Genomic DNA, 16,356 nt, shown 5'->3' on the forward strand with positions numbered 1-16,356 from the left:
AGAAAACAAATTCAGACTGTCAGCCTGGATCCCTCAAATATGTCAATGTCATGAAAGACACTAAATAAGGAGGGGGAAACAAGGGTGGCAAGGGACCCATTTTAGCTTCAAGAAGACTAAAAAAGCCATTACAAGCAAATGAAATGCATGTTTCTTGAAGAGGAAAAAAATCTACGAAGGACATTTTTTGACACTGGGGAAATTTGAGTATGTTTATTAGATAATATTATTTTATCAATGTTAATTTCCTTGGATGTGAGATAATGATGATGTGATTATACAGGAAAATGTCTTTGTTCTTAAAAAATATACTCTGAGATATTTAGGGGTGAAGTGTCATGATGTCTGCAATAGTAAGCAAAAAAATTGTGTGTGTGAGAGAGAGAGTGTGTGTGTGTGTGAGAGAGAGAAAGAGAGAGAGAGCAGAGACCAACAACAAGAGAGAATGAGAGGGAAATAGGTAACAAATTTGGTGAAAAGTTAACAATTGGTGAATCTAGGTAAATGGTGTACGGGTGTTTACTGTCAGTTCCTTTAAATTTTTGAGGTTTAAAATTTTTCCCATAGCAGTCTAGGGGAAAGTTTACTATATAGAGCACTGAGAAATCTTTGTTATAGAGTATATGATGATTTTCAAATTATTTCATCAATACTAAAAACACTACACTGCTATGGCAATGTGCACTGCAACTTAAACTAAGAATCAGTGAAAAATTATTTGCGGTGGTCCATAACAGACCTATAAAATATACCTGAAAAATCAGTATTTTTCTCTCAATGACCCCTTAAATGTCCTGTCCACTTAGAAGCAAAGAAAACAAATGATTTTGAGAATATTTTAACTTGATTTATGTGCAAGATAATCTTCATCTAGTTTTAAAGTTTGGTACAAAATATCTAAGATCTGATTCCACAGAAGTTTCAGTCTTTAAGAGTATCTCAAAAGATATTTTATCAAGGGTGATTTTAATTAAACAAGCCAAAAGTTACCTTCTGCATTTAAGAATTCTCAAATTCTTTTCATTCATCCATACAGAAATATTTAAGTCTATATGCCAGGTACTTTCTTGGCTGTGGGGATATGTGGGGATATAGCCTTAATGGAGCTTGTGTATTTAAAGCCAAGTAATAAATGCAAAATATAATGTCAAAAAGTGTTAAGTGCTATGAAGAAAAACAAAGTTAGGCAAAGACATAGAGACAGCAGCTACTAGTCTAGAGAAGTAAGCAGGGAAATTTTTTTGAAGAGAAGGCAGTTGGGCAAAGACCTGAAAGAAGTAAAAGGGCAAATCATGAAGATCTGATCTTAGAGCATCCCAGACAGAGGAAAGTGCATGCAAAGGCTTTGGGGCAGACATACTTGGTATGTTCAAGCAAAAGCAAGGTGACCACTGAAGCTAGAGCACAATGAGAGTGACAGGAATGTGCAGAGAGCTGGGCAGGGAGGGTCAGCCATGCAGGTGCTTTATAAACAAAGGAAAGGACTTGAGTTTTGTTTATTTTTTCCCTTAAGTGTAATGGGAAGCCATTGGAACGTTAAGAATAGAGGAGTGATATGGTCTGATTTATGTTTTCTTAGGTATAATTTTTTTTATACTGGACTCATGAGACCTGGACTCATCCCGCTCCACTACTTATCTTAGATGCAATACTGAACGCCTTTAAAATCTCAGTTTCCATTTCTGGAAAATGAAATTGAGAATGCCTACCTCAAAAGAATTTTAAATCAAGCATTTAGCACAGTGACTGCCTGGCCGTAGACTATACTCAATTCATGGTAGCTCTCTTCACTTCTATTTCTTTTGCTTCTTTCCATCCTTCACACACTAACACTGCCCACAAGTACCTAACAGAGTATTCTGCATTCTCTCAACAAGTGTGTGGATATATAATAAAATATTAATAATAGTGATTGGTTTTGAGTAGTGGGGATTCAAAGGTCTTTTTCTCCCTCTTGGTTTAACCGAATTTTCTAATTTTTCTACTAATTATATAATTTTAATGAAAAATATTTTAAAATTTATATGCAACTCTTTCATACACCTCCAAATATTGATGCAAAGCACTGTGAGGAATACCAAAAAGTATAAAGAGAGATTTTAATAAGTGTTAACCTAAAAAGTATTACAAATATGACTTAAAGCAACCAAAACTTCTCAGTAAAAAAACTGCATTAGAGTTCCTATAATAGCAGTTTGTTCAAACCAGCTATTAAGAGAAAATATTATTCAATGATACTTGTTAAAGCATTGTAAGCACAGTAATCTTTGTCAGTGTTCCCTCTTGTTCAATTTAAGTCAATTGTCTCATTCTGTCACCTTTTGTTTATTAAGGACCAGGTAAATCCTCTGTTGGGACTGGGTAGTAGGGAGTATTTGCTAGATAGTGTGAGCAATCAGGCATTTAATGAGGGGAGTTTCTACAAAAATAAAATTAAAAACAAAGGTTAATGGTTAGAACAAACGATAAATTCAGTTTTTGAGGTGAGAGGGCAGTCAATCAAGATGATTTCTAGATGTTGGGCTCTAAGCATCTTCAGATGGAATGAGGACAGGCCATGACAATCTGACAGCATTTCTTTGTTTGCAGTTTGTCTCTAGTAATGTCATAGGGTGTTAAGGTGAACTTTTTGAGTGGCCCAGCATGGTTGTCCATACGGTGATCAATTGTGGTGATTTCTCTGAAATTTATATCAAGCCATCCAGCTTTAGCTTGTAGGGCTTCAGAAAGGGGCAGTTTTCATTAATTATGCCAGGTTAGGAAGGTGGGAGAAAAATTAGAAACATTTGTTTGGAGAGTTGTTGCCAGACACTGGAAGAAACTAGAATTGAGAATTTAGAGAAGACTGGCAAAAAGTACAAGACAGAACCCACAAAGGTGCACTACACTTTTCTACTAAAACAAAAAAAAATTTCTCTCTACAATCACCTGCCTTTTTCTATTTGTTTACAAAATAAGTCTGGTCTCATTAGATTTGGCCTGATTATTTACGTAAGTGCAGCAGGAATGGTAACTGACCACAAAGGCCTTTTGAATTTGCTTTGCTGGAACTTTTCCCAAAAAATCTGTGATTCAATTTTTGAAAGCTTCCTCAAGGCTAACTTCACCTTTAGTACCTAGATTTGGGTGTAATCTTCTCTTCCTAAGGTTACTGAAATATTATCAAGTTTCTAGGGCTGCCAGGAAGTGTGACCTCTTTTACTCACCTGTAAGGCCAAGAACCCTGTAAGCAAGGTATCAGGCCAGTTTTACCAAGGGGGCTTTATTAGAATTTGTGCCTTAAAATCAACCTTGGCTCCTTAAAGCTGTCTGGTCATATCTAATTTTACACATCATTGTCAAATATGACATTCTGATCAAAGTCTTGGTAATACAGACAATGCTCCCAATTAGGCCCTGTTATAAGAATAGATTCCTATTGCATTTATGCAAATAATTATATTGCCATGAAAATAAGAATACTCAACTAAGTTTCTGAATTCTGGAGGGATCAGGCAGGAAGAAAAACTGTTTCACTTTTTGTTCACAAAGTATACTTTACCAAATTGCCGTAAGTTATAGATAGCTTAAGAGAAAACAAAAATGGGTTCCTTAAATCTGGAAATACATTAAGGAACCAGCAATGTTCCAAAACAAGCATCATCCTTTATCAATTCATTCAGTTCCATGTAACTAATTCTTGTTTTGCTTAATCTTGGGTTCACAGTTTCATAAACCCATCAGTTTCTTCATTAGAGTTCTGGAAATTCTTCCTCAGTCCAATGGTATGATCTTAAAGTTATCAGAAACTTGTATTTGTCAGAGTCTTTTCCATGAATCTCTCTGAAGATGAAGCACTTTTAGATAGTAGCTGCTTGCAAAAGCTTTCAGGAAACCATCAAACAACTGTCTGAATGACAAATGACTTAAAATGGCCATGGTTGAAGTTCTGATGAGAGTTCATTTGGTAAGTAAATTTAGTTATTTCTGTGGCATACAACTTTTTAACATAATAACCAAAATTATGACTGTTAATAACATTATGCCAGACATATGAAATGTGAGGGTATTGACAAATTTCTATGAACTTCAGACTTCTCAATACTTATATTAATAATACTTGGCCAGGCATGGTGGCTCACGCCTGTAATCCTAGCACTCTGGGAGGCCGAGGCGGGTGGATCGCTCGAGGTCAGGGGTTCGAGACCAGCCTGAGTAAGAGCGAGACCCCGTCTATACTAAAAATAGAAAGAAATTATACGGACAACTAAAAATATATATAGAAAAAATTAGCTGGGCATGGTGGCGCATGCCTGTAGTACTAGCTACTCGGGAGGCTGAGGCAGTAGGATCGCTTAAGCCCACGAGTTTGAGGTTGCTGTGAGCTAGGCTGATGCCACAGCACTCACTCTAGCCCGGGCAACAGAGCAAGACTCTGTCTCAAAAAAAAAAAAATACTTATATTAATAATACATACCCATACAAATATAACCTACAGATTTAGCATCACTTCTTATTTGACAGTGTTCCCCATGTAACTTAACTTACCAAATAAATCTAATTAGTTTAATATCTCTCTTTTTACAAGGTGAGAGATAAATTCTTTAAGATTTTTCAGGAGCCTTCTGGAAAATCTCAAAAGTTAAAATTTGAAGTCAAAAAGATTTTATTTAGAATTTGATTTGGGGAAGTTGTCACAAATGTCAAAATGTTTGAACACTTGATTAAATAGAGTCACAGCTAATTATGAAACAAACTTATCTAACCAAAGTGACAAAGATTTTAAAGGCAAATACAGAAGGTTACATAGCTATGAACAAAACTTAATTCTTTTAATATCAAGAAGACTCAGTTTTCTTAAGTAACGAGGCCGGGCGCGGTGGCTCACGCCTGTAATCCTAGCACTCTGGGAGGCCGAGGTGGGCGGATCGTTTGAGCTCAGGAGTTCGAGACCAGCCTGAGCAAGAGCGAGACCCCATCTCTACTAAAAATAGAAAGAAATTATATGGACAGCTAAAAATATATATAGAAAAAATTAGCCGGGCATGGTGGTGCATGCCTGTAGTCCCAGCTACTCGGGAGGCTGAGACAGAAGGATCGCTTGAGCTCAGGAGTTTGAGGTTGCTGTGAGCTAGGCTGACGCCATGGCACTCACTCTAGCCTGGGCAACAGAGTGAGACTCTGTCTCAAAAAAAAAAAAAAAAAATAAGTAACGAAAGACCTCATAAAGATAACATGAAACAGGAAATTATTTTGACAAAATAAAGAATGTTTATTTTCTAGGCAGATAACCTAAAAGGTAAAGAAAAAGCTTTCACAACCTCTTATCAAGAGCAGATCAATAATTCAAGAAACCTTTGTCCTTTAACAGATGAAAGAAAATTAAATTTTAATTTTGCATAGGCATACTATTGATACCGAAGCTTATTTTTAAATCCTTATAGTAAACTCACTCTATTTTAGCCAACTTGACCATGAGGTTCTCTCCCTCTCTTCCTAACTTCCTATATCCATTCACTTTCTGTCCTTAATTCTTTTTCATTCTGAAACCTTCAAATATTTTCCAAACTAGGACAAAATTACTCTCCTTTTTGCTCAACAAAAACGTATCTTCATATCTCATACCTTTTCTTACTAAAAACATATCCTACTTTCCTTGTATACAGAGTTGTTGTTTTTTACCATTATCCCCGATAGTTTCATTTACATACATTAATTAGAATTCTTTAACTCTTAGTAACCTTAATTTCAGGGAAAACTGGGAAGCAGCAGTATACAGTCACACACCAACACTCTATAGATTAACAAATTCATGAATGCAACATTTCTTAATTTCTACAAGCATATGCTTCCTACAAATACAATTTTTCAGTGTGGCACAAGACATGTTTACTAACAGACAAAAATACATTTTGTCTTTATGTAAAATTCAAGCCAAGAGTAGATAAATTTAAACTTATATTCAGCAATTGTTTCAGTATTTTATTTAGAAATGATCCAGATATTCAATGAATATCATTTAACTTAACAGTGCAGCTTTAAGGTTTCAAGTTAGCCAAGGTTTTTAAACTAGTTTTAAGTAAACATATTTTATGATAAAATGTAACTATTGTTGAAAAGTTCATTTATAAACTTTTATTCCACCTACATCTATTTAATTCACTTGTTCTTAACAATTATGCTTGAACTGCTCATGAAAATTTCATGAGATGTTAAACAAGGCTAGCCATCATCTTATTTTTTATTGTTGACAAATCAGACAAGTGTCAAAAACATCACAGAAGCAAAGATGTTGAACATATGGTTCTTTTCTCTCTTTTTTTGACTGCTGTACTTGACATGCATCAAGCAATTAATTTTTATTATATATTTTGTATATTTTTATCCAAATTGTGTTTCTGACAAAAATGGGACATGTTAAGGTTACCTGTTTTTTAATATTTGTTGAAGAGACTTTCAAAATTTTCTTTTGCCCTGATGTGTAATGTTACGGAGGCTGAAGAAACGTCTGGGGCTGTGTGGGTATCTCCAAAGCCCATCTGAGTGTAGATATTTAGTCTATTTGCAATTATCCTTTTTCCTTTTCAACCTCAGGTGATTGCTTCTGGGAGTCCTCGAGTCCCTTGAGAGCCCCCAATGGAGGGTAAGGGGCCTAAAGTTCAATTGAATAAGAGGCTGGAGTGGGAAAGAAAAGGTCTGCTGGGGTCAACAGATGAATGGAAGAGGTACGGACCTGAAGTGAGACATACTAAAGGATTCAAGGGAACTGGAGGGAGTATGAAAGGTGGTAAGAGGAGGCAGGAGCAGTATCAACGTGGAGAGGTCTTAGAGGAGCCAGTTTGGGGAGATCTTAAGTTTCCCAAAGAAGCCAATGAAGTTCCAACAAGGAGGTAGACAAAGTTGGTGGAGCATATAGTCACCAGTGGTTCAAGAAGAAGGAATTCAGATGACAGAGAAGTTCCCAGGGGAAAAGCAGGATCCAACAGAGAGAACAGAGAGGCCTAACAGAGTGCCAGGAAGGACTTTCAGGCCAAGGAAGTCAGGGAGTAATCTCCAGTCAGGAAAGATAGCCAGGAAGAGGACCTTCTACCCCAGGAGGTACCTTTCAAAAGAAGCCTTGGACTCTAACCCAGTCTCAGAGAATATACTCAGAATCTTAAGAATCAAAATCTTTCCTTACCAGCTTTAACGGACGTTTGTCCAGAGCAATGGTTCACGAATCTGACTCACTATTGGATCCCCGATCAATCAGTCAGGAGTGAAGACAAAGGCTTCAAAGGTGCACATTTGGGTCCTGGGTGAGAGGTCCGGGGGTCCAATGATGAATCTTATCCTATCCGAGTCACAGCACTATAACTGTTAAAGAAAAAAGTACTCAATGATACTTGTTAAGCATGGTAAGGCAGACTTTCTACCATGACTCCTCTACCATCTTGATAGGTATAGGAACCATAGCTATGGGATTTTGCAGTGAAGGAGAAAGATTGGGCTCAACTCTGAATACAGCAAGGCCAAGTGGAAATTTATAGCCAAGGAGCAGGGTGGGCATTAGCGGATGAAAAATTACTAAGAAGTAACATCTGGAGTAAGGGAGACTTTGGCTAAATCCACCTAACAGGATTCTTGCTGAAGACAAGCCAGGGTGATCAGGTATCACCTGGAGAATGGTGTAGGACTGGGGAATGGTGTAGGATGAGCAAAGAGTTTTTGCTAAATTGGTTTTATAGGGCTCTTGCTAAAATTGGATTTTACAAGCAAGTGCACAGATAAGACAGGAAAAGGTTTAAGAGCCTGCCTAAAGTTTGGTCAAACAAAGAATCTTTGTCACAACTCCCAAATTACTAAATGACTCTCTTAAGTTTGAAACTGCATTATTTGCTTTTACCTACTACTTAAATTATATGTTAAACTGAGTTCTCACAACAGTAGTTAAAACTTCCTTGCTGGCCCTCCAGGTTGTCACTGGCAACAAAAAGGTAACACTGATTTGTAATAAGTCACAATTTACCATTAAACTAAGCCTAGAAGAAATAACTCAAAATGTCCCAACAGACCAAAAAAAGTTACTTTAAAAATCTGGCGGGAAATAACTAATAATGATTTTCATAACATTTTAACTTTTGTTGTTATTAATATTAGTTATTCAACTTTTACTGTGTACCAGGTTCTGTGCTGAACAAACCCTCCAATGTTTCCTAATGTATTTAGGGGGAAAAAAAGTCCTAATTCCTGATGGCCCCACATGATCTGGCTCCTGCTTCACTTTCTGCCCTCATTTCACTTGTTCTTCCCTGTGCCTGGAAAACCCTTCACCCACTAGTCACATGGTTTGCCATTTCATTTCATTAAGGTCCTACTCAAATGCTGTTTCTTCAGAAGAGTTTCCCCTCACTACTTTATCTAAAATAGCAATAATCCCTGTCACTCTGCATACCTTTGACCTACTTTTATTTGTCTTCAGAACACTAGGTGATATTATGTATCTACTGTTTTATTATCTTCCATATTAGAATTTATTGTAATATGCTATGAGCAGAGACTCTGTCTAATTCACTGTTGTGTTTTCAGCACCCAGAATAGTACTTTGCATAACAAATGATGAATAAATATTTGAGTAAACAAATTATCTCATTTTATCTTCACATAATCCTGAGGGAGGTGCTATTCCCATTTTGAGGGGGGAAAAAAAAAACACCTGAGTCTTAGGCTAAACAATGTGCCCACAGTCACATAATTTGTAAGGAATGAAGCAAGATTTGAACCTAGGCAGTTTGAAAACTCACACATTTCCAATACATCTCAAATTATCTGTCATAAGGACAAGTTTTTTAAATTTCCAATCTACTGCAGACCAATACTTTTATAAACTACAACAAAAGTGTCACAGTTATTGCAATTTGTTCTAAAAGTTTCTAAATGCTTATTCTGAATTTCCATCCTTATCTCGTCATGAACCAGTTCTGCTCCAGACTATCCTGTGAGTAACTTCCAGGCAAGGCAAAATAATTGTTATAGTCTAGTGGTCCTTCAACCAGGCTATATATCTGAATCACCAGAGTTTAAAAATAATACCAAAGCTTACCCTAAACCCCTCTCCCCCAAGGAAATCTCTAAACCTAAAGAACAATTTTTTAAAGTCATGAATGAAAGAGTATAAAATTATATATATGTGTGTGTATACATATTATTTGTCTACTGCAACTATTTAACAGGTTTTTAACATTTTAGTAATATGAACAGATTAGAGACATTCTCTCTGACAATCATACTGAAGTGCTAGATCACCTCAGTAACTAAAAACCAAAATCACATAATACCTTAATTGTAACCAACCCTAGGGGAAGAATTGGGAACACATGTTTATGGTTAGTCCACAAAGGACCGGACAGGGGGAAAACAAAAAGGAACAGTAGGGTATACATAAAGCACAAGGAGCAGTGCTACAATTCCCTAATTATAAGCATTGGCAGCACAGGCAACACAGAAGGTCTTGGTGCCACACACTCTAGACTTTTCAATGTTGGGTCATTTTAAAATTACGTCCAACCACTAAAATAACTGAGTATTAACACTTTCTTTTTTTCTGCCTGAACTGTGTGCTTTTGGAAATACTTGGGTCACTTTCATTACACTTTAAGCACAACAAACAGGAACAATGATCTAATTGGTAATAAAGAAGACTTAAGTTACTTACAGTTCTTTCAAGTGAGTCTGAGAAAAAGCATTTTCTTGGATAGACATTATAGCATTGTTGTTCAAATCTCTGAAATAAAGAGAAATGAAACATTATTGGTCACCATTTCTATAATTAAATTATGTAAACACCTTACAAGGTCATGAAAACCTCTGCTAATAGCAAAGATGATTTATTAATAGTAAGAAAATATATGCAAAATACTTACAGATGCTCAAGGGATTCAAGACCAATGAATGCTTTCTTTGTAATTGACTTAATCTGGTTTCCTTGTAAGATTCTGAAATACAAACAGACCTTTCTAATAAAGCTGTCCACTAAACAAAATTAAATTCACTACACATTTACCTATAAAAGGTGAAAATAAGCTTAATATTTTTTTTTGTATTTTTAACAGCTTTATTGAAGTATAAATGATATACAAAAAACTGCACATAGGCCGGGCGCGGTGGCTCACGCCTGTAATCCTAGCACTCTGGGAGGCCGAGGTGGGCGGATCGTTTGAGCTCAGGAGTTCGAGACCAGCCTGAGTAAGAGCGAGACCCCATCTCTACTAAAAATAGAAAGAAATTATATGGACAGCTAAAAATATATATAGAAAAAATTAGCCGGGCATGGTGGTGCATGCCTGTAGTCCCAGCTACTCGGGAGGCTGAGGCAGGAGGATCGCTTGAGCTCAGGAGTTTGAGGTTGCTGTGAGCTAGGCTGACGCCACGGCACTCACTCTAACCTGGGCAACAGAGTGAGACTCTGTCTCCAAAAAAAAAAAAAAAAAAAAAAAACAACTGCACATATTTAATGTGTACACTTTGATGAGAACATACATTTTTAAGAAAGTTATGAATTTTTGTTATTAACCAATAGCATAAAAGCTTCTATTAAGATGCTGGAGGCCGGGCGTGGTGGCTCACGCCTGTAATCCTAGCACTCTGGGAGGCCGAGGTGGGCGGATCGTTTGAGCTCAGGAGTTCGAGACCAGCCTGAGCAAGAGCGAGACCCCATCTCTACTAAAAATAGAAAGAAATTATATGGACAGCTAAAAATATATATAGAAAAAATTAGCCGGGCATGGTGGCTCATGCCTGTAATCCCAGCTACTCGGGAGGCTGAGACAGGAGGATCGCTTGAGTTCAGGAGTTTGAGGTTGCTGTGAGCTAGGCTGACGCCACGGCACTCACTCTAGCCTGGGCAACAGAGTGAGACTCTGTCTCAAAAAAAAAAAAAAAGATGCTGGAGCTCAATGAGGTACCTCTGAACGACCATTCTGACCACTGATAAACTGGGAGTTTTCATATGCTAAATTAGTTTATATTCCTCATTTCTACCTTCTTAGCAAAAGATCATCAGGTTAAAGAAATTGAGAGATGTGTGAACCTGTGGAGAAGTTCTTCTCATGGGAGAAGATCTAAAATCTTTTGTGAAACAATACTTTCCTCTGCTAGATAACTTATCCATAAACCTCACCCGATTAAACAGATAACCATTACCAGTTCAACTCTAGTTTCTCAGCACATTTCCTTTACTTGAATAGAAATTCTAGTTCCATAAATAACTTCTCTTCAAGTGTCTGCTGGAATGCTTTTTCAATAAAAAGTGCCCCACCAACAACTACCTCCCAAAATGAAAACACCACTTGATAAACAATGAAGCTCCTAGATGGGTCAGAAAGCTCAGACCTTCTAGCCATATCAAGTAAATATAATTCAATCACATTTACAACTGGTTCTTGAAAATACACCTCTGTACATATACATAAATATTATAAATACATACAATTTAGTGAGACTTGTGAGTCCAGCAAAGGCTTCACTAGCATCTTCAATGGCCCATGAAATTTCATTGTTTCTTAAGTCTCTAAAAAATATCAAAGACAGGTTATGTTACTCAACATGACCATCACACCATCGGACAGCACCCTGGCATGGGCAAGGTGCACATGCTAATTATAATCCTTATTTTAACAGTTATTTATGATAAAAATCCAATTCTGCTTCTTAAGGAATATCTGTGATAAACATGTAAGAACTGATTCTCATAAGATAAGAATTAAGCTGGCCTTGATAAATAAATTAAGCAATCTGCTAACAGTATTAATCTTCCTAGCTAACAGCCTCTAATTGTATTAGCATATTAAAAATTATAGACAGGGTCCTGCAAAAAGCAGGAGTATTTCAAGAAGCAAGGGGTATGGCTTACAAATCTGATTTCAGACTAATGGGATTTCTGGGTGACCCAAGCCTCCCCCTAGGCCTTTAAACTTAAAATGGCTGACAAACAGTAATATCAATACAGAGCCTCACAGCTCAAGAGCAATTAAACATGCCCCCTGGGAAGCAAGAGCTATATACTCATATGTTAGAGTGGTCACTATATTTTCTTTAAAAGGTAAAGTATGGATCTTTCAAAGTCCACTGTTCCATTTTGAGAGAAAATGCAATTGCACCACACCATGTGCTGATGGAAAAAATACTAGTTAAAAGTATTTAATCTTTGGCCGGGCGCGGTGGCTCACGCCTGTAATCCTAGCACTCTGGGAGGCCGAGGTGGGCGGATCGTTTGAGCTCAGGAGTTCGAGACCAGCCTGAGCAAGAGCGAGACCCCATCTCTACTAAAAATAGAAAGAAATTATATGGACAGCTAAAATATATATATAGAAAAAATTAGCCGGGCATGGTGGTGCATGCCTGTAGTCCTAGCTACTCGGGAGGCTGAGACAGGAGGATCGCTTGAGCCCAGGAGTTTGAGGTTGCTGTGAGCTAGGCTGACGCCACGGCACTCACTCTAGCCTGGGCAACAGAGTGAGACTCTGTCTCAAAAAAAAAAAAAAAGTATTTAATCTTGGCTGGGTGTGGTGGCTCACGCCTATAATCCTAGCACTCTGGGAGGCCGAGGCGGGTGGATCGTGTGAGCTCAGGAGTTCGAGACCAGCCTGAGCAAGAGCAAGACCCCCTCTCTACTAAAAATAGAAAGAAGTTATATGGACAACTAAAAATATATATAGAAAAATTAGCCGGGCATGGTGGCACATGCCTGTAGTCCCAGCTACTCGGGAGGCTGAGGCAGAAGGATTGCTTAAGCCCAGGAGTTGGAGGTTGCTGTGAGCTAGGGTGACGCTACAGCACTCTAGCCTGGGCAACAGAGCGAGACTCTGTCTCAAAAAATATGTATTTATATATTTAATCACATTTGCTTCCTTAAGTCATCTCATAATAAAATAAAGCACAAAACTTTTTGCTTTATAAGGCACATGTAAAGTTGTGTGATTAATATTAATCACATATTAATATTAATAGTAAGGAGATAGATTCCTCTTTTCACTTAGCTATCTTTAAATGAAAAGCTAACAAAATTCACTTTATTTTACTAAAGAATAAACACTGAAACAACTAACTGCTCAACTCTTCAGGACTTTGCCCTTCCTCCACAGCACAGCATAAACAGAAATCATTCACCAAATCGAGTCAGAACTATATCTACTCTGGCAAAAGCATGGGGCTAAAGCCAGAGTTTCTCAGATCTGATCCTAATTCTGCCTTAACTATCTCCTTGGCATTGAACACCCATTTACTTCTGCAATTACTTTCCTAAACTTTAATTCTAAAAGTAATAATCAGTGGTATACTGAAAGAACCAGTTTGTCATCCCTTTAATTGCCAAAAGGCTGCAATTGCCCCTAAGTTTTTGAGTTTCCAATGATCTACTTTCACCTCTGATAATGTAGGAAAAGGGGGGAAAAAGGAAATCACTGTTATTTTGCTTTTTTACATTCATCTGAGACAGCTTTAAAGAAATCACTTTTGATTTTTCAAGGACAAATCTGAAAGAAGTTAAAAAAAAAAATCAAACATACATCTGTGCCTGTATATACACCTTCACAAAATTATCATGCTTTCCTTCTCATTGATGGTCAGGTCCCAAAGTTGGGAGCCTTCCTCTCTTCTGAAACTATTTCAACTCTGAATCTGATGACTATAAAATCCCCTATACAGGAACCTTAAGAATAGAAATTCTAATTAGCCTTTGTCTTCTCTTATTCCGCTCCATGTTAGAGATTACTGTATTTTATTAAAATATCTCTTCATTCAATAAAATTATACTCCAAATTTATATTTATATAAGTATATAAAATTATAAAAATACATTCTTATATTCTATAAGTTGAATAACTTAGAGAATCACAGAATTTTAGAGTTGAAATTGCCTTTAACAACTATCTAATCCTATGTCCTTCTTTCACTTGATGAAGAGACAAGGAAAATGATGCCCAGGAAAGGCTAAGTGATTTTGTTCCTCTGGAGGTATGATGAAACACATATGAGCTTCAGCATCAAACAGACTTGGGTTCTAATTCTGGCCCAAACAGTGACAAGCTAGGTGACTTTGAGAAAATAATTTTAATCTCTCAGAAGCCTCAGCCTCCTAATATGGAAAAGAGCAGTAGCACCCTAGAATCTGAAAGCATCTGGCACATATCAGATAATAAGTGTTTGTTTCTTCTGTTCAAAGTCATGCAGCAAACAGGTAACAGTAATTAGGTCTCCTGCCAGAGCTCCTCCCACTACACAGCCTGCACCCTCTTGAATGAGAACTAGTAGTTCTGGGGCACTGTCAAAGTTAGAAGAACAAGAAAATGACTGCATTCTTGACACTAGCAACTGTGACACAATAAGAGAAGCTTTGGTGTTTAGGTGATTAACTGAGAATAAAAGTACAAACTGAACTGCCTACTATAGGATTGAGATAAAAAAAAATTATGGGGATACAGACAAGTAAGACTGTCTTTCTCTGAGGCACAGGACAGAAAAACCACAAAATATTAGCATACATAAATTTGCAGATTGATTAGTTGTTTTATAATTAATTTGCTTTATTATGTTTAAAAAAAGTACCAAAAAAAAAAAAAAAGAGGATGAATATACTTACAGTGTCTGGAGATTGGAAAGAAACCTAAACACACCATCAGCAATGTGAGTGACTCTGTTGTCCCCTAAATTCAATCTCTCCAGTAAGCTCAGACCCACAAAGGCAGACTCATCCAGGCGGGTCAGCTGGTTATAAGACAAATCACTGCAAACAGAAAACATGGAAGGTAAGGAATTGATTGTATTTTGGTTCAACTTACAAATTCTTACTGTATTTACATGATAAAATTAGAACTTTCAACAAACTTCTAGTAAAGACCTGGGTGTTCAATCTGATTATTGGCCATAGAAATGATTTATTCCAACCCGCTCTAGTCTCACAGCCTCCAATGAAATGCCATCCAACACTTACAGTTCAGACAGTCTTTGGCAAAATTCCCATGCATCAGGACTGATTCTTTCAATAGCATTCTGGCTCACGTAGAGCTGCTGTAACATTCGCAAGCCATACAACCACCCCTTGTTCACTCGTGTAAGGTTATTGTGTTCCAGTTCTCTGCAGAATTAGAGAGAAGAGAAAATATGTTCCAAAACAAAGCATTTCAGTAAGTACAGTTTTAAATCTTTATTAAGTCTTTCTCAGACACACATATACCTTTGCTCCACCCAAGTGAGCTGACAAATTCTATTCAATAAATATTTGTATCTTATTTCAGATTTGGTGCTGAAAGGTAATAAGACTGTTTAAAATATCAGCTCTACAAAACTAACAGGCTAAGTGGTGCAAAACACCTGTACTGGATAAATTCTGATACTTTTCGTTAGCCAAAACATAAAGGGAATGTAAACTTTTTAGATGAGAAATTTCTAAGAATAATGACAAAAATATCAATTAGCTAACAAAACTTAAAAGCTTTGTGTACACTTATTTCACATCAGAGAATAAAGAACGAATGTACCTTTTTCTCTGTTTTTTAAGTTAATTTTTAATTATTATGGGTATATAATAGTTGTATATATTTACGGTGTACATGTAGTGTTTTGATATAGACATCCAATGTGTAATATTCAAATTTGGGTAACTGGGATATACATCACCTCAAGCACTTATCATTTCTTTGTGTTAAAACATTCCAATTCCACTCCTCAGTTATTTTAAAACATACAATGAATTATTATTAACCCTAGTCACCCTATTAGGCTACTGAATACTGGATTTTACTCAAGAACCAATGTACCTTTGTATAATTAGAGCAACTACTCTAGCCGTTTGGCATTGCAAAGTCCACACAGATTCCTTTCCTAATAATCCTCTCTAGTTCCTACTACTTACAGTTCTTCCATGTTATTCAAGCCAAAAAATGCTCCATCTTTAAGTTTGCTAATTCCATTCCGTTGCATTTTCAAAGATCTTAAGGAGTCAAGCCCTTGGAATGTAAGACCTTCCACAATTTTAATCCGGTTTCTTTTAAGTTCCCTTTAACAAAAATAGTTTTGCAATCAGAAAATTGGTCTGCTGAATTGCTCTAACAATAATTAAAAAGAACAAAACACTGTAAGACAAAACCATCTTCTTATAATCCACCATTTAGTTACTCACAAGAACTGGAGGTGAGGCAGCTTGAAGATCTTAGGTGGAATCATGCTAATTCGGTTACGGTTTAACTTTACCACTAATAAGGAACTCGATAAATTATCAAAGCAACCAGCCTCCAAGGTGGTTATCCTGTTATTACTCAAATTCCTAAAACAAGCAAGATAACAGCAAGAGAAAAAAAATTAGTAAAACAGAAAATTCTACAAATGGATAGCTGCCAAAAA

At 36.8% G+C, this 16,356-nt stretch overlaps 1 protein-coding gene across 1 annotated transcript in view; it reads right to left on the reverse strand.

The window, feature by feature from the left end:
* The window catches only part of LRIG2 (leucine rich repeats and immunoglobulin like domains 2), a 50,973-nt gene that overhangs the window by 15,141 nt on the left and 19,476 nt on the right, over positions 1 to 16,356 (reverse strand). Inside the window, exons 5-11 of the mRNA XM_069478960.1 lie at positions 16,136 to 16,279; positions 15,869 to 16,012; positions 14,948 to 15,091; positions 14,597 to 14,740; positions 11,447 to 11,527; positions 9,882 to 9,953; positions 9,674 to 9,742 (exon numbers count right to left, since the gene is read on the reverse strand). Coding sequence (XP_069335061.1) covers positions 9,674 to 9,742; positions 9,882 to 9,953; positions 11,447 to 11,527; positions 14,597 to 14,740; positions 14,948 to 15,091; positions 15,869 to 16,012; positions 16,136 to 16,279 — 798 coding nt within the window. The remainder of the gene's footprint in view (positions 1 to 9,673; positions 9,743 to 9,881; positions 9,954 to 11,446; positions 11,528 to 14,596; positions 14,741 to 14,947; positions 15,092 to 15,868; positions 16,013 to 16,135; positions 16,280 to 16,356) is intronic.

Source organism: Eulemur rufifrons, chromosome 8 (assembly GCF_041146395.1).
Source record: "Eulemur rufifrons isolate Redbay chromosome 8, OSU_ERuf_1, whole genome shotgun sequence".
Classification (NCBI taxonomy): domain Eukaryota; kingdom Metazoa; phylum Chordata; class Mammalia; order Primates; family Lemuridae; genus Eulemur; species Eulemur rufifrons.